Raw genomic sequence first — 25181 nt, forward strand, 5'->3', positions numbered from 1 at the left:
CCCACCAAATTTCTCTCTCAGCCTCCTTGGCCCACAAGCCTCATTCCTGATGAAGGGCTTATGCCCAAAATGTCGATTGTCCTGCTCCTCAGATGCTGCCTGACTGGCTGTGCTTTTCCAGCACCACATTCTCAACTGCAGTAGAACCTCTCATGGGATGTGGGCATCTTTGGCAAGACCAGCATTTGTTGGCCAACCCTAATTGCCCTTGAGCTGAGTGGCTCGCTTGGCCATTGCTTGACACGGTTAAGATACCAGTTATGTTACTGTGGAGTTACCGGAAGGCCAGGCCAGATCAAAAGAGACTAATAAATTAGCTGGGTTTTTACAACAATCAATTATAGTTGTCATGGGTCACCATCACTGAGGCTAGATTTCTTTTCTAGTGTTGTGAATTGAATTAAAATTCCACCTGTTGGTCTTTGAACAGCCTGCACCCCTGGGATAGCAATTAAGTTTTGTTACCATTATGTCATGGTCTGCTCAATAATGGGAAAGACACAAACAGGGTATATTATTAGTAGTGACATGAGCTGCAGTACGGAGCAGAAAAGCCAGCATCAGTTAATTGAGCGGAATGGTCTGTTTCTGTGCTGTACGTTCTATGGAATATTTAACCTTCCTTCAGACCTGTAATTTCTCGCTGTCTCTCTGCTCGAATAGAATGCCAGCTAATGAAGACCGAACGGCCAAGACCCAACACGTTCATCATCCGGTGCTTACAGTGGACGACAGTAATTGAGAGGACCTTCCATGTTGACACACCAGACGAGCGGTGAGGCCAGGGATGGGAAGATAAATTGGGGGAAGCATACTTCAATATTGATGGGGTGCAGCTTGCTATCTCTTGTGTTGATTGGCAGCTTCTATCACAGGACAGTAGCATTGTGATAATTCGGAGATCCGGGGACATTGGCTCAAATCCCAACACAACAGCTGGGGAAATTTTAAAATGCATTTGAAAAATAAATCTGTAACAAAATGCTGCTCTCATTCACCATAAAGAAACCACCGGATTGTTGCAAAAAAAAAATTAGGTTCACTTATGTCCTTTGGAGATGGAAATTTGCAGTCTTTACCCAGTCCGGCCTACGTGTGACTCCAGACCCACAGTAATGTGGTTGGCTGTTAATTTAGCAAGATACTCAGTGACTGAGCAGCACTTGCTCCAGGGTCATTTCCGTGAAGTTTTGGCATGGAGTGATCCACGGGATTACGAGGCCCTTTGGCCTGTCAGGCTAGTTTTGCCATTCAGTTGGATCACAGCATGTGTCTTAGCTCCAGTTGAGTGCCTTGGTTCCCCATCCCTTCGTACCCTCACTGAACAAAACTAAACAGTCTCAGTTTTTGACTTTTTCAATGGACCACCCCCTTCTGTAAGAACATGAGCAGGAGTAGGCCATCTGCCCCATTGAGCCTGCTCCACTATTCAATAAGATCATGGCTGACCTTTCTGTGGGCTCAACTCCGCTTACCTGCCCGCTCACCATAACCTTAAATTCCCACACTGTTCCAAAATCTATCCATCTGTGCCTTAAAAACATTTGACAAGGTAGCCTTGACTGCTTCATTGGGCAGGGAATCCCACAGATTCGCAACCCTTTGGATGAAGAAATTCCTCCTCAGCTCAGTCTGCTTCTCCCTTATTTTGAGGCCATGCTCCCTAGTTTTTAGTGTCACCTGCTATTGAAAATGACCTCCCTGCTCCTATTTTATCTGTTCCATTCTTAATTCTATATGTTTCTGTAAGATCACTGTACGGTCTTCTAAATTTCAGTAAGTATAATCCCAATTTACTCAATCTCTCCTCATAAGTCAACTCTGTCAACTCCAGAATCAAACTAGTGGACATCCACTGCACCCCCTCCAGTGCCTTTTTAAGTAAGACTGAAACTGTACACAGTATTTCCTCACAGCAGCCTATACAGTTGCAGCACAGCTCCCTGTTTTTAAACTCCATTATCACCTTGAGTTCCAGATATCCACTCTTCCTGGGCAATGGTACTGATTGAACTGTGCGAGGGAGAAAGTGTGGACGTCCAAACCTTGAGAAAATCTGGATAGATACTTGCTTTCAGTGAGGTAGCCATTCGAAATGGTTTCATTGTTTTACTAAAAGAAATATGAATGATCCAGCCATGAAAGCTGTTCAGCAAGACCTGGGCTTCAATTGGGAATGTCGCACTACTTTTAAAGGGGAGCTCTGTGCTGGGCATTCTGTGTGTTGCTTGTCAAGCCACGATCTGGTTGGTTGTCTGAGGACGAACAGCGTAATCTGCCCACTTGGGGAGTTTCTGGCTGCAGAGGGACAGCCATTGCTGACCACATACACACCACTGTGTTTTCTAGAGAGGAATGGACAAGAGCCATCCAAACTGTTGCAAACAGCTTGAAACATCAGGAGCCTGGAGACGATGCTATGGACGTCAAGTCTGGCTCACCCAGTGACAGCTCGGGGCTGGAAGAGATGGAAGTGTCGATTTTGAAGTCGAGGAATAAAGTGGTTAGTACATGGGTTCATTTGGCAGGGTGCATACTGAGGTATTGGACATTTGACAAGTTCCCCAAGCCTTTCGATGTTTTTAATTGAAGTGCAGGCAAGTCATGTCCCAGGTCTGGGGCAGGAGAAACTTAGCCTTGGACCTTCACCCAGAGGTGACACACCACAGGAGCCCTAATGATGCACCTTTCACACTGTGAACCTGCATCCCTTCCACCCCTCCTTCAGATTGATATCCAGTCAGATTGGGTTGGTTCCCACCTGAATATTTGATTAGTTTTAAGATTAGCGAGTCTGAACAAGTTGGATTTTGCATGTTTAGCTGGTGCTACTGGACTTTGGAGGCAGGATGATGAATAACCTTGGCTGAGCCAGGGCCACTGCTGTGCCTGCATTTCATTAAGCTCCAGTGCACCCATTGGGAGAGGGATAATCTGCACCTCTGTCACTACTGAGTTCCACAGTGATTGCAGTGCAGCTTCTTTCAGTGATGGGAGGGGGTTTAATTTTATGGGTAAAACAAAGCATCAACAATTTGAGCTTTTTAGTCCAGGCCTCCAATGATGTAACCTTTTAGTCTTATTCCTGAACAGCCAAGCGGTATGACTAAATTTGGTGCCGTCCTTTCTCATTCCAGACAATGAACGATTTTGACTATTTGAAGTTACTGGGAAAGGGCACCTTTGGCAAAGTTATCCTTGTGAAAGAGAAGGCCACGGGCAGGTACTATGCCATGAAAATTCTACGGAAAGAAGTAATAATCGCGAAAGTAAGTGTTGACTTTGGGGATGCTTTAATGAAGAAACGTTTGGCAGTTTCCATCTCCGTCTGTCAGAGTGATGCCATCACCTCCACACGTAGCGCAGTTCAGTATTTCCGTTAACCTCATTGATCTCTTTGTCCTTTTCCTTCCAATATGACCCCCAAACCAGGTTGCCAATTCTGGGTTGGGTCCATATTCCTTGATGTCATTCCATGACTTTCTGGCCTTGCTCCCCATCCCCGACACAGACACAGAGAGAGACACAGACACAGAGAGAGACACAGACGCAGACACAGAGAGAGACACAGACGCAGAGACACAGAGACGCGCACACACACACAGACAGAGACGCGCACACACACAGAGACAGACAGAGACACACACACAGACACACACCTCCCTAGCTACACCTCCACATGCTAATTGTGGAAAATGCACCATCTCTTCTGTACACAATCGCATGGTTCTTAACTGATGGTCAACTTGCTCTTTGCCTCTTCCAAGAACTTTGAAGAGCAAACCAAAGTGTTGTGTGACATTCAAGGATGAGTAGGTCTTTGACATTCAGCGATGTCTTCCTTCACTTATTGGTGCCTTGCCAATGCCATGGATTCTCTGTTCTGTGTAAGATCATGGACAATACTGCACAGAAACAGCCTATTTGCCCTCCCGGCAGGACAATGATAGTTGAACTTGTGACCCAGGGACAACTACTACCTGCGAAGACCATGACCCGGGGAGAGTCTGTGCCTGTAAAACCTGTGCCCCGGGGAGAGTCTGTGCCTGTAAAACCTGTGCCCCGGGGAGGGTCTGTGCCTGTAAAACCTGTGCCCTGGGGAGGGTCTGTGCCTGTAAAACCTGTGCCCCGGGGACGGTTTGTGCCTGTAAAACCTGTGCCCCGGGGACGGTCTGTGCCTGTAAAACCTGTGCGCTGGAGAGGGTCTGTGCCTGTAAAACTTGTGCGCCGGAGAGGGTCTGTGCCTGTAAAACTTGTGCGCTGGAGAGGGTCTGTGCCTGTAAAACCTGTGCGCCGGAGAGGGTCTGTGCCTGTAAAACTTGTGCGCCGGAGAGGGTCTGTGCCTGTAAAACCTATGCCCCAGGGTGAAACCCCTGCCCCAATCAGTGTCTCAGGGCAATTCTGCCCCATCGAATTTGTTAACTGGATAAAATTAAAACCACTAATGCTTGGTTTTGTCTCATTATAGGATGAAGTCGCTCACACTGTTACAGAGAGCAGGGTCTTACAGAACACGAGGCATCCATTTTTAACAGTGAGTATAGAAAGACGTGTTGAATTCAGTTTGACTTAATCCATATTCTCCAGACTATAGATCTGTCCTGTGTAGCTGTCTGTTTATGTAAAAGTATATATTTGGCACAGGGCATTGTATTTACAGTAAAAACAGCTCCCATGTGTTGGGAAGTTGTAGACTTTTCCTATTCCGTCCAGGTTGTTTCAGTAAGTCGGTGTTTAGTTCATCACTATCGGTTAAGGGATTGCTATCTCCCACCAAGGACCGGTTGAATTATGTAGCTGTTTGGAGCTGAGCTTCCCAGCAGCACACACTCAGTCTGAGCTTAGTCGATGGTGTTTGGGGTAAAGCGAAAAGATGGTCAGGTTTCTGTGATGTATCCATGAGTTGAACTGCTTGTGGCACTCTCTGAATAAGCCAATGGTGATCGTAGAGGCATTGTCACTCATGACTCCATGGAAAGCAGTTTCCTGCCTCCTGATTTGGAAGATTTTGGGTTCAGTCTTTATTCTTGAGGCTTGATCAGGAAATATAGGCTGATACACCCTGTGCAGTACAGAGGCAGCGCTGCACTGTCAGAAGTGCCCATTTTTTTCAGATGAGATGTTAAGAGGTTCTGTCTACCCTGTCAAGTGGGTGGAGAAGATCCTATTTTAATAAATAACGTGGGAATTCAAGTCAAGCCATAAGTACCAGTATCCTTCATTCAACGTCACTTCAAATAAAAATGGAAGATTGGTGATCAGCCTGCTATGTGTCAGGACTTGATGTGTGAAAATCAGCTGCTTTAAAGAAGAGATTAGATTACATTACATTACATTACATTACAGTGTGGAAACAGGCCCTTCGGCCCAACAAGTCCACATCGACCTGCCGAAGCGCAACCCACCCATACCCCTTACCTAACACCACGGGCAATTTAGCATCGCCAATTCACCTGACCTGCACATCTTTGGACTGTGGGAGGAAACCGGAGCACCCGGAGGAAACCCACGCAGACACGGGGAGAACGTGCAAACTCCACACAGTCAGTCGCCTGAGGCGGGAATTGAACCCGGGTCTCCGGCGCTGTGAGGCAGCAGTGCTAACCACTGTGCCACCGTGCCGCTGTATTTTGTTACAACAATGATCACATTTCACAAAATAATTTGTCCGTCATGGAATGTTTTAGAATCTCTACCCTGTCTGTTGTAACCTTCAAAGTATTTAGCAAAGGTGCATCCATGACCCTCTTGAGCAAGTCCTAAAATTCAGAACCCTTTAGGTGAAGAAATTTCTTCTGTCATCTCAGTCTGAAATGATTGGCCTTTTCTCCCGAGTCTCACATGTTCCAGATTTCCCAGCCTGTGTCTGTGTGGGTGCTCCGGTTTCCTCCCACAGTCCAAAGATGTGCAGGTCAGGTGAATTGGCCATGCTAAATTGCCCGTAGTGTTAGGTAAGGGGTAAATGTAGGGGTATGGGTGGGTTGCGCTTTGGCAGGGCGATGTGGACTTGTTGGGCCGAAGGGCCTGTTTCCACACTGTAAGTAATCTAATCTAATCTAATCTGGTTGTAAATAGCCGAGGCCCAAAGCTGTTCCTTGCTGCACTCCTTTTGTCATAGTCTGCCCAGCACTAAAAGTGAGTCCCAGAGAAACATTTACTCTCTTTCTCCCTCCACTTTTTTTTTTATTACAGATCTCCAGCATCCACAAGACTTTGCTTTTAACTTTAAAAGTGCCTTGTTTATACCCGTTCTCTACTTCCTATCCTTTGACTAATTCTCTATGCATGCTCATATTGTACCATGGCTCTTTGAGCCCAGAACTTATTGAAGATGCTCTAATCGTGCGGGTTTATATTTTCTCTACATTGCCTGTAGAGCAGAACTGCAACAAGAGTTAGTGCTTTTGGGAGCAAGCACACAGTCCCTGTTGCTGTTGCCAATCTGTCCTTTGTCTGTCACAGCCTTTTCTATGCAATGCGATTTTTCAGAGAAATGAAGTCTTGACTTGACATCGCTTCCCAGATGGCTGTACCATGTGTGAAGTTCTTCAGCTTGTCTGATCTGCGTCAAAGGATCTTGCATCTCTTTCAACAGGGCATTAAGTTACATATAATATGATTCACACATTACCTTGGCCGTGCTGTTTGTGCAGGTGGATCTCCCCCAGTCAGAGAACATGTTTAGATTAGATTAGATTCCCTACAGTGTGGAACCAAGCCCTTCAGCCTAACAAGTCCACACCGACCCTCCTAAGAGTAACCCATCCAGACCCATTCCCTACATTTACCCCTGACTAATGCACCTAACACTATGGGCAATTTAGCATGGCCAATTCACTTAACCTGCACATCTTTGGACTGTAGGGAAAAAAACGGAGCACCTGGAAGAAACCCACAAAGACACAGGGAGAATGTACAAACTCCACACAGAAAGTCACCTGAGGCAGGAATTGACCTGGGTCCATGGTGCTGTGATGCAGCAGCGTTAACCACTGAGTCACGATGCCACCCCAATGTGGGATTTGTACTGGGTGATCGTACTAGAACAGGGTTAGCTGCCTTATATTTACATGGAATTCATAACACAGAAGTAGGCCATTTCCCCTACCCTTCACATCCCAAACCTGGGTTGAATCTGTGTTTATATTGTGCAAGAACCTTCTCCCTCTTTGATGCCTGGCCTAAAGTTGACCACGTAAGCACTGTGGAAAAAATCCATCTGGTTTACCATTGTACTTCAGGGAAGGAAATCTGTCATCTTTACTGGATCTGGCCAACATGTGACCCACAGCAATGTGGTTGACTTTGAACTGCCCACTTAGCAGCTATGGATGGGTAAGAAAACACTAGCCTAGTCAGCGACACCAACATCCCATCATCAAATAAAAGAAAAACAAAAGCACTTTTCCCACACTGCTCCAGTATTCTTCTCTCACCTCCTCCCTCATTTCCTTTAAACTGCTGCATCATTCTGAAGGCTTCTCAGTTTAAGTTTTTTTTGTTATTGCAAAGACCATTACCCTCTTCAGTCTTTTACTTTTTCAATCTTGCTACAGTTTTACAGGGCCTTGGTGAGTGTTGTGCACAGTTTTGGTGTCCTAGTCCTAGTCTGAGGTAGGACATTCTTTCTATTGAGGGAGTCCAACGAAGATTCACCAGACTGATTCCTGAAATGGCAGGACTGAAATGAAGAAAGACTGGACTTGTACTTACTGGAAGTTTGAAGAATGGAGGGTGGGGGGGGTGGTTTGGATCTCATAGAAACATATAAAATCCTGATGGGACTGGACAGGCTAGATGTGGGAAGAATGTTCCCAATGTTGGGGAAGTCCAGAACAAGGGGTCACAGCCTAAGAATAAGGGGTAAACTGTTCACGACTGAGATGAGGAGGAATTCTCTACCACAGAAAGCTGCTGGAGCCAGTTTGTTTGATATATTCAGTGAGGGAGCTGGATGTGACCCTCGTGGCTAAAGGGTTCAAGGGGAATGGAGAGAAAGTGGGAGTGGAGTACTGAAATTGCATGATCAACCATGGTCAGGCAGGTTTGAATAGCCAAACAGCACCTGGTTTCTATATTTACCGGCAGGGCGTCCGCTCAATTCTGATAATATCCTAATCTAGCTTTTCTGCAGTTTTGTCAGTGGTTCAATATCCCTCATCTACACCAGAACCTGCACAAAGTGCAGTGGCCTAAATATGTTTCAATATATACCTTTTAATGCTTGCACCCAAAAGTTGTTTCTTTGGAAAATAAAGTCAGCTTTATGTTGCACTGCTTTTGGTGATTTGTAATGAGCTAGAATTCACCGCTTCCAGGGTGGGGAGCTGGATGCAGAGACGGTGAATGATTTTGAAAGGGAATTGGCTGGGAACTCGAGGGAACTAAAGTTGCAGTATTCTGGAGATAGTGGAGTGTGGGGCTGATTAGATTGCTCTGCTGAGAATTGGCAGACTTAGTGGGCTTCCTCTTGGGCAGTAACTACTCTCTGACCTTTTATTCTCCAAACACATGGCTGCTCTTACCCCGTTTGGTTTCTTGCCCTTCATGGAATTTGAGGCCTCCCCACTCTTCCTTCAAAGCTAAATGCCCTCTAAATTCATGATATTAAATTTTATTTGTCATGTATCTGTTCACTTTGCAGGCCTGGTTGAACCTTGCTGTAGTTTGGTGTAGACGTCCACATTATTGTCAGCTAGACTGCCAATTTTTTTTACCCTCAAAGTTTAAAGAAAAACCATACCCCTGGGCCCCTTGCTGAGATATTTGTATAATCAATAATCACAAGTGAGGTGCCGAAAGACAGGAGCTTGGCTAACATCTTGCCACTATTTAAGAAAGGTAGTAAGGAAAAGCCAAGGAACTATAGACCAGTGAGCCTGACGTCTGTGGTGGGCACATTGTTGGAGGGAATCCTGAGGGACAGGATGTACATTTATTTGGAAAAGCAAGGATTGATTTCAGGATAGTCAACATGGCTTTGTGTGTAGGAAATTTGATTGAGTATTTTTTTTGAAGAAGTAACAAAGAGGATTGATGAGGGCAGAGCAGTAGACGTGACCTATGTGGACTTCAGTAAGGCGTTCGACAAGGTATCCCATGGGAGACTGGTTAGCAAGGTTAGATCTCACGGAATGCAGAGAGAACTAGCCATTTGGGTACAGAACTGGCTCAAAGGTAAAAGACCAGAGGGTGATGGTGGAGGGTTGTTTTTCAGACTGGAGGCCTGTGACCAGTGGAGTGCTGAGTCCACTACTTTTCCTCATTTATGTAAATGATTTGGATGTGAGCACAAGAGGTATAGTTAGTATGCTTGCAGATGACACCAAAATTGGAGGTGTAGTGGGCAGCGAAGAAGATTACCTCAGATGTGTCAGTGGGCTGAGAAGTGGCAGGTAGAGTTTAATTCAGATAAATGCAAGGTGCTGCATTTTGGGAAAGCAAATCTTAGCAGGACTTGTACACAAAATGGTAAGATCCCAGAGAGTGTTGCTGAACAAAGATACCTTGGAGTGCAGGTTCATAGCTCCTTGAAAGTAGAGTCGCAGGTAGATAGGATAGTGAAGAAGGCATTTGGTATGTGTATGGAATGAGCTGCCAGAGGAAGTGGTGGAGGCTGGTACAATTGCACCATTTAAAAGGCATCTGGATGAATATATGAATAGGAAGGGTTTGGAGGGCTATGGGCCGGGTGCTGGCAGGTGGGACTAGATTGGGTTGGGATATCTGGTCGGTATGGGCGAATTGGACTGAACGGTCTATTTTTGTGCTGTACGTCTCTTCGAAGATTGCGGGTTCGAGTCCCGCTCTCAGTTTAGAGCATAAGAATTTAGGCTGATGCTGAGCTACAGACTGAGGGAATGTGCAGTAGAGGAGGCAGTGAACTAATGGTAATCTCACTGGGCTGGTATTTCAGAGCCCTAGGTTAATGTTTTGGTGGTGGGGCGGGCATGAGTTCCAATTGCGTAATGAAGGTGAAATTGAATAAAATCTGTATTTAAAAAAGCTGATCTTTTTTTAAAAAGTGTGTAATCATTATTGATTGTTGCAAAGAAACCCATTTGGTTCACTCAAATCCTTCAGAGAAGTAAATCTGCTCTCCTTAACCGGTCTGGCCTACATGTGACTTCAGTTTCACCGATGTGACTGACTCTTAAGGCCCTCTGAAATGGTTAAGAGAGCAGTCAGTGCAAGCACAGGATATTGCCAGTGATGTCACTTCCCATTAACAATAGACAAAGTTTCATCATTAAACATTAACAATGATTTTTCCCCCCTCTGGGTGGATGGAAAAGAATCTACCTTGAAGAGGGGCAAGTCAGTGTGCTGGATAATATTTATCTCTCAAGCCATACAACAAAAAATGGATAGTCGACATTATCACGTTGCTGCTCGTAGAGCTGCTGTGCACGGGCCAGCTACACCTCAAAACTACACTTGCTGGAATTCTGGGACTTCCTGGTGTCATGAAAGGCACTAGATAAATGAAAGGTTGAGAGTGGTGCTGGAAAAGTACAGCAGGTCAGGCAGCATCCGAAGAGCAGGAGAGTCGATGTTTCGGTCATCAGCCCTTCAGGAATTGATACGTTCTACACTACATAAATACAAGTCTTTTTTTGATCTTTCTGCTTAAGTTGCTGGATATTAATACATTGCAATGATTTCTCTTCCTCCTCCCTCTCTCTCACCGACACAGACGTTGAAGTACGCGTTTCAAACCAGTGATCGGTTATGTTTTGTCATGGAGTATGCAAATGGCGGAGAGGTAAGTTTGTCACGTTCTTCCCTTTGCTCAGATGCTGATGGTCCCTGTTCTTGTCCGAAGCTGCTGGGTCAAGTTGAGACTGCCATCAGCAGTTTCCAATACCCGACCGGAGTGTCTGTTGTTCTTGTTCCCCTGCACCACCTCCCCACCAAGACAACGCGTGCGTCAGTTGACCCATCCATCAGGCAGCCCAGTCCTGACAGACTTTACTAAGCATCCAATCGAACCTTCCGGTTCCCTGCACAGTGATTTAAGGATGGGAACCTGGGCTCAATCAGGTGCAAACCACATCATGGTTTCACATCCCACAGTGTCAAGTTGTGAAAATTGCAAGAAGTAAGCCCAACGATCTGTGGCTGGCACCAACCTTATGTATTAAAAACCCAAACTGCTGCACAGTTTCCTCCCTGACCACTTGTGACTCCAGTCCAAAACCGTGAGTGATTGACTGAGAGACCTCGCAGAAGCACCTGGCAGAGCCACTCCGTTGTCATGCCAACTGAGATCAGCTTTCTCCGTACAGAGGATGATTGAACCCGCTGCCTCTAAATTTCTATTTAAATTTAGTTCTGTGGTGTGATTCCACCCTGCCCTTCCACAACCCAGAGAGCTCAGATCACATAACTTGGCACAGACTGGGACTCGAACCTGGGGCCTCCTCTGAGCAGCAGGGGGAAGGTTTTAGTTGGCACATGTCCCTTCCTCGACCTGTACTGTTTCTCCAATTCTGTGAGAATTGCCTGCAGTTTTTATATTTGCAGTGGGATGTGGGTGTCGTTGGCTGGGACAGCATTCACTGCCGCTCCCCAGTTGTTCTGGAAAAGATTGGAATGCGCTGTCTTGAACCGCAGCAGCTCATGTGACCTAAGGATACAAAGTGGGCCTAGTGTGCCAAACTGCAAAAATTCACCAAAGCTCCTTTGATGGCATTTTCTAAACCCACAACTCTTTCCCCGGGTCCCCCCCACCATCTCGAACGACCAGGAGAGCAGATACATGGGAACACCGTCTTCAAGTTCCCCTCCAACCCGTTGACCATTCTGCCTTGGAAAAGTGTTGCCATTCCTTCGCTGTTGCCAGGTGAAAATCTTGTAACCCCTCCCCCCCCTTAGCATTGTGGGTGTACCTACACAAAATGGACTACAACAACAGTTCAAGAAGGGAGCTCACCATCAAGAGCACCTAGGGGAGGGTAATAAATGCTGGCCCTACCAGCAAATTCTGGATTCCATGAGTGAAAAGGCAAGTAGCCCAAGTGGGGGAGCAATTGGTTAAGAGTGTCATTGTAAGATTTAGATTAGTAATGGGGGAAAGCCAGGAACAATCAAAGGTTGAACTTCTGCATTGGAAGAGGGTTAATTTCAGTGTGACATGAGTGGTTAGCCAGTGTAAAATGCAAGTAGACACTTGACGGGAGAAAAAAAACAGAACAATCTTTAAGAGGTCGTTTCTTCAAGAATAGGAGTTGGGGCGTCATATTGAGGTTGTACAGGACGTTGATGAGGCCTCTTCTGGAATACTGTGTGCAGTTCTGGTCGCCCTGTTGTCGGAAGGGTATTATTAAACTGGAGAGGGTTCAGAACAGATTTATTAGGATGTTGCCGGGTATAGAAAGTTTCAGTTATAAAGGAAGATCGGATAGGCTGGGACTTTTTTCACTGGAGGGTAGGAGGTTGAGAGGCGACCTGGTAGAAGTTTATAAAATAATGAGAGGTACAGATAAAGTTAATGGTAGTTGTCTTTTCCCCAAGATGGGGGAATACAAAGACTAGGGGGCACATTTTTACGGTGAGAGGAGAGAGATCTTAAAGACACAAGGGGCAAATTTTTTACACAGAGTGGTTGACATGTGAAATGAACTTCCTGAGAGAGTGCTGGATGTGAATATAATTACACTGTTTAAAAGACATTGAGATGAATAGGAAATGTTTGGAGGGATATGAGCCAGGAACAATTAGGTGGAACTTGTTTAGTTTGGGATTCTGTTCAGAATGGACTAGTTGGACTGAAGGGTGTGTTTCTGTGCTATACGACTCTATAGCTGTATAACTATAATCTCATATGTTCTAATAAGGGTAATAGGAAAGGGAGCTAAATGCAGGGTTTCTTGGATGACAAGTGAGACAAGATTATGGTGGATTAAAGATGGAGGGTGTATGATTCAAGTTGATGAATCCTTTAAGTGAGAGCCAGGTCAAATTCAATAGCTTGCGAAGAAAGGTGAAGAGGAAAGTGAGATTCACAAAGTGGGAATGACAGTGAACATAAAGGGAAATCAAAATTTACGAGCAGGCAAATAGTAATGTCTAGTAAGAAGTGGAGTAGGTTTTATTAGGGTGGGAGATGCTTTGAGGCATTGGGCCAGGCTGGAATAGTTAGAGTTCTTTGGATCAGTGCTTACTATGGAACACCAATCTGACAAAAACATCAGTATAGAGCGCGGAAATCGTGAAGGCAATGAGTAGTGTGAAAACTGAAAGGGAAGAGATACAAGAAAGACTAGCTATACTTAGAGTGAATAAGTATCTGGATGGCTTATGTCCAGATTGCTAAAGGAAGTAGGGCTGGAGATAACTCAAGAGGCTGCCTTAACTTTGCAATCTTTAATCGACATGCAGCAGAAGTGCCAAAAGAGAATGGCAGATGTGAGACTCTTTCAAGAAAGAGTGGCCAGGGCAATCCCAGCAACCACAGGCCACTAGTGCCACATCAGGGGGTGGGGGGTGAGGTCTTGGGATCCACATTTAGGGGAGCAGGGGAATCATCAGGTACTAGGAGAGGTTTGAATGAATGTCAGAGAGCCAGCATAGATTTGTGAAAGGAAGGTCGTGCTTGACTAATCAAATTGAATTTATTGATCTTGAATCAAAGAAGCTTGATAAAGGATAAGTGCTGTCTGCATCGATCTTTAATTTTTTTTGACTTTGATAAAGGGCTGATTGACAGACATATAGAATAATGAGGTTCAACTGGCAAACCAGTATAAAGGCAGACAGCAGCAGAGGGAAGATGATGTCGTGCTGGTATTATTGTTAAACTATTAATCCAGAGACTGGGTAATGTTTTGCAGATCTGGGCCAGATGGCTAATTTGAATTCAATTTAAAAACAAAGTCTGGAATTAAGAAGCTAATAATGATCAATGCCAATTATTGTAAGGTCCCTTCTGATTCACTAACGCCCTTTATGGAAGGAAACTGCTGTCCTCACCCAAATGCGACTCCAGACCTGCAGCAATGTGGTTGACTCTTAAACTGCCCTCTGGCAATTAGGGATGGTCAATAAATGCTGGCCCAGGCAGTGATGCCCATATCCCCTGGTTGACAGGTTTTTTTTGTAGATTGGACACAGTGGTGGTTCCAAGTGACCTGGATCTTGGAATTAGAGTAAAATTTCAAAGTTTGCCAGACAAGTGCCAGAGGAATTAAATCCAGAGAACTGTGGGGTGATGCGTTCTGGCACAAGGGTTAGGCAGAGGCACTATAGACCTAGTGGCAGAGTTGTAAAGAGGGGGCATGAACTGAGGGACCGGACGTTCATGTGTATCGATCTTTGAAGGAGGCAGGACATATTGTGAGAGTGACTTGAGGGAATGAACCTCTCCTGTTCATGTGTGTATATAAATATCCAATGTTTACTCTCCTTCCTTTGTCCCCCAGCTCTTCTTCCACCTCTCCAGAGAACGTGTTTTTACTGAGGATCGTGCACGTTTTTACGGGGCGGAGATCGTGTCTGCCTTGGATTACCTCCATGATAAGAATGTCGTCTACAGAGATCTGAAGGTTGGTATTTGGCAGATCCACAAATATCCATCATGTGAAAATAGCTGGAGATGTAGATGAGGGATGTATAGTGGCGAAGGATTGAGGTCACATTTTAAATGTAAGCAAAACTATGCCAAACAGATCTTTAATGTGGAAGCACTCAAACACAATGCTGAAAAAACTGAGCGGTTAGGACGTGTGAGTAAAGAGTTTCAGTCAAAGGGATGGTTTTTAAGAAATGGCACAAAGTGCATCTGGGTGGCAATCCCAGAGCTTTGGCCCAACTGAAGATATGACCATCGAAATCAGAATGATGACAATGTTAAATGTTAGGGCGGCACACTGGTCTCAGTGGTTAGCACTGTTGCCTCACAACACAGGGACCTGGGTTTAATTCCACTCTCGGGCGACTCTCTGTGGGGAGTTTGCGCATTCTCCCTGTGGTCTGTGTGAGTTTCTTCCAGGTGCTCCGGTTTCCTCCCGCAGTCCAAAGATGTGCAGGTTAGGTGGATTAGCGAAGGGTCACAGGGATAGGGTGGGGGTGGGTTTAGGGTGGGATCCTCTTCGGAGGGTCATTGTCGACTCTGTTTGAATAGCCTGCTTCCGCACTGTAGGGATTCTATGAAATATTAGCATTTTGAATTCTGGAGCTTCATCTTTTTTGCGTTTCAGCTGGAAAACCTCATGTTGGATAAAGATGGGCATATCAAGATCACGGACTTTGGTCTCTGTAAAGAGGGGATAACGGATGGAGCCACCATGAAGACCTTCTGTGGAACCCCAGAGTATCTGGCACCCGAGGTGAGAGTCAACCCAAGCTCTTGCTTCCCTTCACCGATAGATCTTGTAAAATGTAACAAAACCTGCCTCAAACTTGGCCCTCACTTTGTAAAAAAAAAAAAGATCGAGATTTGATTCTTAATCTTTTGGTGGCTTACCACTCTAACCTCTTGCCCCCTTCTTACAATTCACATGCCCAGGGAAGCCATTATATTCTGAGTCAAAAGGTGTATTGCTGGAAAAGTACAGCCAGTCAGGTAGCATCCGAGGAGCAGGAGAGTCGATGTTTCGAGCAAAAGCTCTTCATCAGGAATGTACTGGCTGTACTTTTCCAGCATCACATCTTTTGACTCTGATCGCCAGCATCTGCAGTCCTCACTTTCTCTTCGTTATATTTTGACATCATGCATAGCGGCCCCTTTTGCCAGCTTCAGCTGGCACAGTATGGAGGGTTGTGTTGGCACTGGGAATGGATCTCCAAGGGTGGGACTTCAGTCAGTGGGAGATGCTCTGCCTTTGATGGACCACAGTTACTGCTTGAGCTGCTCATGTTCCACTTTGTGGAGAAATGGCAGCATCTTCCCCAGACCGTCCTCTCGGGGCTTACTGAGGGTTTTGAAAACCCTTGTTCAAGAAGGGCAGTAGAGATGACCCAGGTAATTATAAACCAGTGAGCCTAATGTCTGTTGTAGGAAAAGTTTTGGAAAGGATTATAAGAGAGAGAATGTAGCAACTGGTTTCGTCAAGGGCAGCTCGTGTCGCACAACCATCATTGAGTTCTTTGAGAAGGTGACCATGTGGATGAGGGTACAGCAGTTGACGTGGTGTACATGGACTTCAGTAAAGCCTTTGATAAGGTTCCACATGGTAAGCTTTTGGAGAAAAAGAGGACATAAGATTGAGGGTGATATAGCAGTTATGATTAGGAACTGGCTTTCTGTAAGAAGGCAGCAAGTGGTGGTTGAAGGAAAATATTCAGCCTGGAGTCCAGTTATTAGTGGTGTGCCACAAGGATCTGTTTTGGGACCGCTGCTGTTTGTCATTTTTATAAATGATTTAGATGCAGGCATAGGTGAATGGGTTAGTAAATTTGCAGATGACACTAAAGTTGGTGGAGTGGTGGACAGTGTGGAAGAATGTTGCAGGGAGACTGGGTTAACCTGCAGAACTGGGCTGAAAGGTTGCAAATGGAGTTCAATGCAGATAAATGTGAGATGATTCATTTTGGGAAGAATAACAGGAAGGCAGAATACTGGGTCAATGGAAAGATTCTTGGTAGTGTGGGTGTGCAGAAGGATCTTGGTATCCATGTACATAGATCCCTGAAAGTTGCCACCCAGGTTGATAGAGCTATTAAGAAGGCATACGATATGTTAGATTTTATTGGTAGAGGGATTGAGTTCCGGAGCTGTGATGTCATGCTGCAACTGTACAAAATGCTAGTGCAGCCGCACTTGGAATATTGTGTACAGTTCTCGTCGCCCCATCACAGGAAGGGTGTGGAAGCATCGGAAAAGGTACAGAGGAGATTTACCAGGATGTTGCCTGGTCTGGAGGGAAGGTCTTATGAGGAAAGGCTGAGGGACTTGGGTCTGTCCTCATTTAACAGAGACGTACAAGATGATCAGAGGATTAGATAGAGTGGACAGTGAGTCTTTTTCCTAGGATGATGATGTTGACTTGTATGAGGGGGCATAGCTGCAAATTGAGGGGTGATAAAAGACAGATGTCACAGGCAGGTTCTTTACTCGGAGTGATAAAGGCGGGGAATGCCCTGCCTGCAATGTTCTATGCTCTAAAAGCCGGACTCCACCTTTCGGCTCTGTGACCAGGTTACACTCGATGTCCTATGCAGACAACCAGCAAGAGCACTGTTGGCGGGTAGGGCTGTTGTCAGTTTATAGGACGTGGTCTGTGTTTCCTTGGGCAGTGTGCAATTTCAGAAGTGTCTGTGGGCTTCCTTTGGAGGTCCTGAGTTCTTAGCTGACCCCACTGCCCCAGAGCAACTCTTGTGGAGAAGGGGAGCTGACTAGGTTGGATGACCCCATTTATTCTCTTCCTCCACCCTCCCTACAGATTGGTAGCTAGGATGGACTTGAAGCTCTGATTTGTTGTCTGGGCAGACGGCAACGATACTGATCCCACACTCCAATAGCAGATCCATGATCTGCGAATTTGGTTTTTCTTTTAGGGAGGTCGAACGTGTGTTGTTGGTGACTTTACCTTCTCCTCTCCCTCCACTGCACTGCTGTACAAATCTCTTTAATCGAAAATAATTCTTCTCTGGGCACAGCCTGCATTGTCTCATGAAGAGAATGTCCTCTGGCCTTCTCTGATTGGAGTTGCAGGTTGAGTGGTTGTATGTATTTTCATCTGGGGAAGATGTATCGCTGCTGTGACAGGAGCAGGCAGGTTCGAGCCGTTTTACGACAATGTGTTAGAATCCACTAGTCCTGGAGATGAAGTGGAGTTGCTCATTTTTAACCCGCGTTTTCCTGACGGTCACTCTCGTCCCACACCAGGTACTGGAGGACAATGACTACGGTCGGGCTGTAGACTGGTGGGGGCTCGGCGTGGTGATGTACGAGATGATGTGCGGGCGACTGCCCTTCTACAACCAGGACCACGAGAAACTCTTTGAGCTGATCCTGATGGAAGAAATTCGGTTTCCCCGCACCTTGTCCCCTGAGGCCAAATCGCTCCTCTCCGGACTCTTAAAGAAAGACCCCAAACAAAGGTAAGAGCCACAAAGTCTCCCGTGTGAAGGCCAGTCAGATCATAGTTCCCAGTAGTTTGTGCAGCAATTTGTGTCCATGTCAGTCAGACTGCCACTCCAAGGGGCTCCTCGGTTGTCGTGAGCTGTTGCTTGTTTGTGGTTGTCAAATTCTCCATTCTGTGCAGAATTACATTGACAAAAGCAAGCCTGTAGTAACCCTGCTCATAGCAGTGATGGCTAATGGAGAACTCTGGTCAGTACTGCAAACATTCCAATATTGCGTGAATCATCTTTTTTTGTTTTGAAGGGGAGTTTACTCCCAATAGTGACTGTAATACATTACACTGAGCGGCAGGCATTTCTTTTTGATGTTTTCTATCGACCTGTTCAGAGATGTTATGGCCCACCTCTAGAGCAGCTGGGACTTGAACATGGGGCCATGGGCTCAGAGACAAGGACACAATCACTAGACCACATGAGCCCTTGATCTTTCCTTTAAATCTTCCACTTACTGCTCAGTACAGTTTGCTGTAGTACCAGATTATAGTTTCCAAGAATCTCTTGCACTTCCCTGACTTTCTTCGTTCCACTGTTGCTGGCTGTGTCTTTAGATGATGTAAGGTGTGGAATTCCCTCCTTAAACCTTTCTTTGCTGCTTTATGATACTCCTGAATCAGTGATTCCTTCTTTGACCACATCTTATTGACTTGGTGTAAAATTTTGTCTGCTAACCTAGCCTGGGAAGTACTTTGTACTATATTAAAGGAGCTACACAAGTTAAGTTAATGTGCTGACTTATCACATGCTATGTGCCCGAGTAAGTGAATGGTGACTGCAGGAGATCCTTCAGGGCCGAGTTGTAGATCAAGGAGATCTCTGGTTGGATCTCTGGACTATGGTTAGTCTGGTGATCTGAGCAGGTCCCAGCAGGGGAGAAGTACACACATGACTTCCAGTCCTGATGACAATCTGGCCACTGCTGCAAAAACAATGAGTCTCCCACTACTGTGTCTAGACTCACTTCTGAAGAGTGAGGGGTGGCTCTTATGTGTAAAATCTGGAGCCCAGAATCAGCCCAGAGCCTTCTGAGATGGAGCAGAAGAAATAGGAACATGGAATAAAGGCACGACACCTAGCAGCAGCCACTGAGTCTGATCCAGGCAGACTGCTGCATGGTAGCAATGGTCACTCACCATTTAGCTGTACAAGAGCACACATGTTGTTCCCTGAAACTCTTGGCCCCTAGCTCACTCAACATTCATCTCACTCTGCAAAGTGATAAAGCACTAGTTCTTGGGATGAATTCTGAAATGACTTATACCCTGCCTCCACACCTGCCCAACCTCCCATCAGGAAACTCGGCAAGCCAGTGGAAGTAAGGGATGACTTTGAGGGAATAGTACTAAGGTCCAAAGTGCTGACCTATTATTGGATGGTCCCAAATTTGATTGCAGACAAATGGACACTTGCTGTTGGTGTTCCTGGTGTGTCAAGTTGGTGGGTGGACAGTGTTGATGGGGCATCCCTGGATGCAATAAAGCAGCCTCTTCTGTGCTAAATTGTTGGTTAAAGTAGAGGAAGAGATGGCATAAACCAGGTTAATTTTCCCTGAACTGAAAATGTGTTGCTGGAAAAGCGCAGCAGCTCCGACAGCATCCAAGGTTCAGGAGAATCTACGTTTCGGGCATAAGCCCTTCTTCAGGAATTTTCCCTGAAGTTTAGAAGCACAAAGGTTGATTTGATTCAAGCTTTCAGTATATCATGAGGACTGATCAGGTAGATTCATAGAATCTCTGCAGTGTGGAAGCATGCCATTCAGTTGATTGAGTCTATATTGACCCTCTGAAAACCATCCCACCCTTACTGGGTGGATGTACGTACAGGTACAGCACCTCAAATTTGGCTACCTGGCAGCTGTTGGTTATCTGAAATTAAGTCAAATTAAAATCATGACCTACCTGGACAATTTGGCGAGGTGCTACATTGGTGTGATGCCACTTCAGGCTAGTGTCCAGCTTTGCTGCTTCATGATCCTGCATTCCAAGTGACCCTTGATCCCATCTGACTCTGTTTGAGCTGAACAACCCACAGCCCGACCCAAAAGCTGGCATGACCTTGGTTCAAAGGTTGCCGGTTTGAGGTATGGCATCTCTGTTGAGACATGGGCCCCACGTGGTGTTAAGAGATGGGATGTGTAATTCGATTTTAAATCAGCCATGATTGCATTGAATGGCAGAACAGGTTCAATGGGGTAACTGATGTGCCCTGACCGTGTTCTCCTGTTCTAATTCTTTCTCTCCCATGAGAAGAGGGGGAGTTATGCCTGGTTTCTGTGACTCCCAGATGATTGCACTTGACAATGGAGAAATCTGAACTGAGTCAATCTAATAGCAGCTGGTGGAATTAAAGCTTTTTAATAAATCTGGAATTAAAAGCCCATCTCAACAACAGTGCTCATGGAATGATTATCAGTTGTCGTAAAAATCCATCTGGTTCACTATTGTCCTTTAGGGAAACAATCTTGCCACCCAGATCTCTGAAATTCTCCCAGCATGGCACTCAGTTCATTGGTGAATAGGGATGGGCAACAAATGTTGGCTTTGTCAGTGACATCCATATTAGAGTGGGACCATGTGAATGTCAGGAGGAAAAAAAATGAGCCCCTACTTAATCTAACCTCTACCAGCTTGGTCCCTTCATGAACTGATGGTAACTGAGTTATTAATCAATCATTGGAAGCATTCACAGGAATGGTTCTGGGGTGAGCTATGAACATAAATTGGAGAGGTTGGCACTGTTTACCTTGGAGTAGAAAAGGCTGAGGGAAGATCTGACAGTGTCTTCAAAATCATGAATGGTGTGGACAGGGTAGAGATGGAGAAGCTGTGCCCGCTGGTTAAAGGATGGAGAAGGAGATGGCATGGATGGAAAATAATTGGGTAAAGGTGCAAAAGCAGCACAAGGCGAAACTACCGGCAGCGAGTGGCTAATGTTTGGAATGCTCTGCCCAAGACCGCGGCGGAGGCAGGTTCAGGCAAGAATTTCGAAATGGCATCGGCCTGTGAGGCGAAAGGGAAGAATGTGCAGAGTCACGGGGAGAAGGTGGCAGATGGCTCTGAGTAAATTGCTCATTTGAGAGCCATGGCAGACGCCATGGGCCAAATGGTCTTATGCTCTGCGATCATTTTCATATAATAGTTTACCATAGACTCGAACGTGAGACAAGGTTTACCCCCCCCCCCCCCCCCCACCCATACAGCCACCACTGGGGGGAAAGCTTTGGGAAGTAAAGGTCAAATGCCACCTGCCCCTCCCAAGCACCTGCATCACTCTGCTTTTGCCTTTTATCATGTCATGAAGTTTGGTGGCTATTGTCCTTGATGTTGACATAGTGTAAGGTGGTTGCACATTGTACAATCATCTCCTCTGATAGAAAGCTGCTCATCAGCAATGGCAGCTTCACCGCCAGCATTGGTTTTCATTGTAACTGATCATCCGAGACCCTGGTGGAAATAACCCGATGTAAAAATGGAGCTGGGTAGCGGATTCAAAGAGGTGGCCAAAAATGAGACGCATTGAAAAAGGCTTGTGAAGGTGCTGAGGATGGCAAGGAGGGAGTTGGCTTCAGAAGGTGTGAATTCTGAGCTGTACAAGGTTAAAGTCCATGGGGAGGAGCAGGAGGCCACTCAGAAGAGTAGAGAATATAAAAATGAGGCTGAAGCAGGTTGCAGTGGTCAAGAGGAGTGGTGAACAGTAAGGGCGAGAATTCTAAAATGGCCTTGAGCATTAGGGACCTGGCAAAGGCTAATGAGGATGGGGACAGGGCCAGTTGAACAGTCAGTGTTTTATTCACTTCCACTCTCTTTTTTTCAGGTTGGGAGGCGGTCCTGAAGATGCGAAGGAAGTCATGCATCATAAATTCTTTGTCCCGGTTAACTGGCAGGATGTTGTAGAGAAGCGGGTAAGAGAACCAAAGCATTTGATTTCCCTCATTTATCGCAAAAGAATTTCCCCGAATCAGACTGATCAGGAATCTGTCCGAGCTGGATTGCTTTGACTAACTAGTACGCTGTAACATTTTGCAAATAGCTCCAGGCATTGCTCTCCAGGATGTGGTATTGATGTTTCTCAGATTATGGTAGGGGCATAATGGGGACGGGGAAGTTGGAGACACTGAGGTCTGCAGATGCTGGAGATCAGAGTTGTGTGTGTTGCTGGAAAAGCACAGGTCAAGCAGCAGTAGGGGTTTGTGTGAAAGCGAAAGAACTGCAAATGCTGCAAGTCCAAAATAAAACTTCGGTTCGGAGGATGAGTCATATTCATCTCGAAGCATAAACTCTGTTTCACTCTCCTCTAATGCTGCTGAATTTCTCCAGCACTTTGTTTTAGTTTTGGGTTTGTGTATATGAGTAGGTGCCACCCAGGTTTATACTGTGTGTGTTGCGTGGCAGAATGCAGAGGGGGAGAATGCTGGTTTAAGGTGAACACAGGGAATGGGGAATATGAATAGGGAGAAGGTGGTACAAGTAAACCGGATACTGCCTGGGGTGTGGGTAGCTACCAGCCATGATGGTGGGGGTGATGGATAAAGTCTGTGTTGCTTCGATTAGCACCACATCCACAAACATCCACTCCCTCCACCACCCATGCTCTGTAGCTGCTGTGTGTACCATCTACAAGATACACTGCAGAAATTTACCGAAGATCCTTAGACAGCACCTTGTAAACCCACAACCACTTCCCTCTATAGGGACAAGGCTTCCAGGTACACCAACCTTGCAAGTTCCCCTCCAAGCCACTCAAAATCCTGACTTGGAAATATTGCAGTTTTACTGGGGCAAAATCTGGAGTCCTTCTCTAATGTTGTACCAATGTCAAATGGACTGCAGCGGTTCAAAAGGACAAATCGCCACCACCTTCTCAAGGTCAAGTAGGGTTGGGCAATGCATTCTGGCCCCCCAGTGACACCCATATCCCACAACTGAATAAATAAAAAAGCCAAGCTGGATCTTTGTCCTGATCTCTTGCAGCTTTCGGCACAGCAGGAGTTTTGGAGTGATGCAGTTGTTTGTGCTTGCATTAAGCTAATTTCTCTTATCCATTGTTCACTTTCCAAACAACAGCTTGTGCCCCCATTCAAACCCCAAGTATCCTCGGAGACAGACACACGATATTTTGATGATGAATTCACAGCAGAGACGATAACAGTCACCCCCCCAGATAAATGTGAGTATTTAAACCACATGCCGACCTGGTGAGTCAATTGGGACCTTTTGTTTGAGGTTCCTCCTCCACGTTTGCTGCTTTAGGGTGAAAGAGAACCCTGAATTGGTTGACTGTCGTTTGTCAGCTAGGATGACGATCAGGTTGTGTAGCATTTTTTATCATCCTTGTACGAATGCGGTCAAATTTTTCATTTTCCTTCTAGGTAAATAGCCCCTGCATTGAATTTTTCAACTGAAATATAGGAAAGTAATTTAAAATATAGTCTATTCTCTTTCAATATTCTCTGCATTGAGGGGCATGAAAGTCAAACAAAGCAACCACCATTGCAGAAACATCGAATTGGTTGTTCTCTGATGTTAATTTTAGATAAATGACACCATTTGCCTCAAAGAAAATTTGCTGAAATCCTGTTCTAGATTGTTTTGCAAGTTATTTGGAAGGAACGCCAAGGATCTTTCTCCATCCCCTGACCTTTTTTTAATGCAGATTATATGCTCTGACTGCAAAGGAATTGATGAAAGTGGAATTGAACAATTCTGGAGTAAAGATGGAAGCTTATGTTCTTGAGCAGAGAAATATATTAAAAGTGTAACATTTTGAATGAAGGTATTCAGTGGGCAAATTAAATCAAGCAAATGAGAGATGTGGACATGTTTAAGCCTTTTGTTTTGTTTAAAAACTTTGTGCATTCGAAGAGTTAGTGCCTGAGGAGTCAGAGAAGCTGCCTGCAGAATGACAAGGTCACAATGAAACGTTGACTTGTTTAAGTGAAAGGTTCTAGTTTGAACTGTTTGGCTTTGATCTTTCCACTGAAGAACAAGACATTCACACAGTTGTGCAAGCTCTTCAGTCTATACGGGCATATCGACAGCTCAGTTGGGCCACAAGTTGTTAACATTTGTCCATTTAGAAGTCTTTGTCACTTCTTTAAAAAAACTCACTCAAGATAATGAGACACAATTTCCCACACACAAAGCCACATTGACTGTCTCTGATCAGTCCTTGCTTTCAAATGCATGTAAATTCTGTCCCTCAGAATCTTGTCCAATAACTTAACCACCACTGACGTCAGGCTCACTGCTCTATAGTTCCCTGGCTTTTCCTTAGCACTTTTTAAAAATAATGACACCATTCTAGTTAGTCGAATTGGCTGCTTGCAGAGCGGGTATCACAACTTTACCCCACCCCTCCACTTCGCTGGTTTATAGGTTTGTTAAGAAACCCCAATTGCCCCCTGGTAGCCCCCCCCAGACTTGGGGAAGTTGGCAGAAGATCCTGGCCATTTTCAGCTGTGCAGTTTGCGAGAGGGCCCAGAGTGATTCTTACCCTGGCTCTGCTCTTTCCTTTCATTGTGGATGTTTTTCTTTTGTCTCCCTACAGTCGACAATTTGGACCTGACGGAGAGTGATCAGAAAGCACACTTCCCCCAGTTCTCCTACTCAGCGAGCGTGCGAGAATAAATCCTCAGTTATACCAAAAAGCAAAACCACCCAGGACATTCTCTTCCAGATCTGGAGAAGGCAAAACTACATTATCCCAAAACTCCACACAGTTTCCATTATCGGTCTTCAGCTCCCACCTTCGGAGTCCCAGGAACTGCAAGGCTCCACTGTATGGAAATTCACTACCAGTTCGTTTTCACTCTAGAAATTGTTTTTTTTTAATATAGATGTACATAGTAAACAGCAGCAAACTTGCAGTGATTGTTCCACTGCTGCAGGAGCCACAGTATGGGACGTTTGTGCATATTTTAAAGAGACATCTGTACAGCGAGGGTGGTCCTCCCTCAACCAATGCCAGCTATGCACTCGCGCCACACCATGTCACTGTTCAAGCGTTTCCCTTGGTTCCTTTTGTAAAAGCGACATTTCACAATATTTCAATTATCAGCCCATTGGATATGAATGTAGAGACGTTCACACAGAAATCCA

The 25181-nt window shown here is 45.5% G+C and overlaps 1 protein-coding gene across 5 annotated transcripts in view; it reads left to right on the plus strand.

The window, feature by feature from the left end:
• The window catches only part of LOC122542840 (RAC-beta serine/threonine-protein kinase), a 99098-nt gene extending 74165 nt beyond the window's left edge, over nt 1-24933 (plus strand). For all 5 annotated transcript variants that reach the window (XM_043680928.1, XM_043680930.1, XM_043680927.1 and 2 more), the window contains 11 exons: nt 664-775; nt 2350-2503; nt 3138-3269; nt 4469-4534; nt 10697-10765; nt 14424-14546; nt 15201-15329; nt 17831-18045; nt 21898-21985; nt 23148-23250; nt 24631-24933. In XM_043680928.1, the coding sequence (XP_043536863.1) occupies nt 664-775; nt 2350-2503; nt 3138-3269; nt 4469-4534; nt 10697-10765; nt 14424-14546; nt 15201-15329; nt 17831-18045; nt 21898-21985; nt 23148-23250; nt 24631-24710 (1271 nt within the window). In that variant the 3' untranslated portion in view covers nt 24711-24933. The remainder of the gene's footprint in view (nt 1-663; nt 776-2349; nt 2504-3137; nt 3270-4468; nt 4535-10696; nt 10766-14423; nt 14547-15200; nt 15330-17830; nt 18046-21897; nt 21986-23147; nt 23251-24630) is intronic.
• Nucleotides 24934-25181: the final 248 nt, after the last annotated feature.

The sequence above is a fragment of the Chiloscyllium plagiosum genome, chromosome 41 (assembly GCF_004010195.1).
Source record: "Chiloscyllium plagiosum isolate BGI_BamShark_2017 chromosome 41, ASM401019v2, whole genome shotgun sequence".
In the NCBI taxonomy this organism is placed as follows: Eukaryota; Metazoa; Chordata; class Chondrichthyes; order Orectolobiformes; family Hemiscylliidae; genus Chiloscyllium; species Chiloscyllium plagiosum.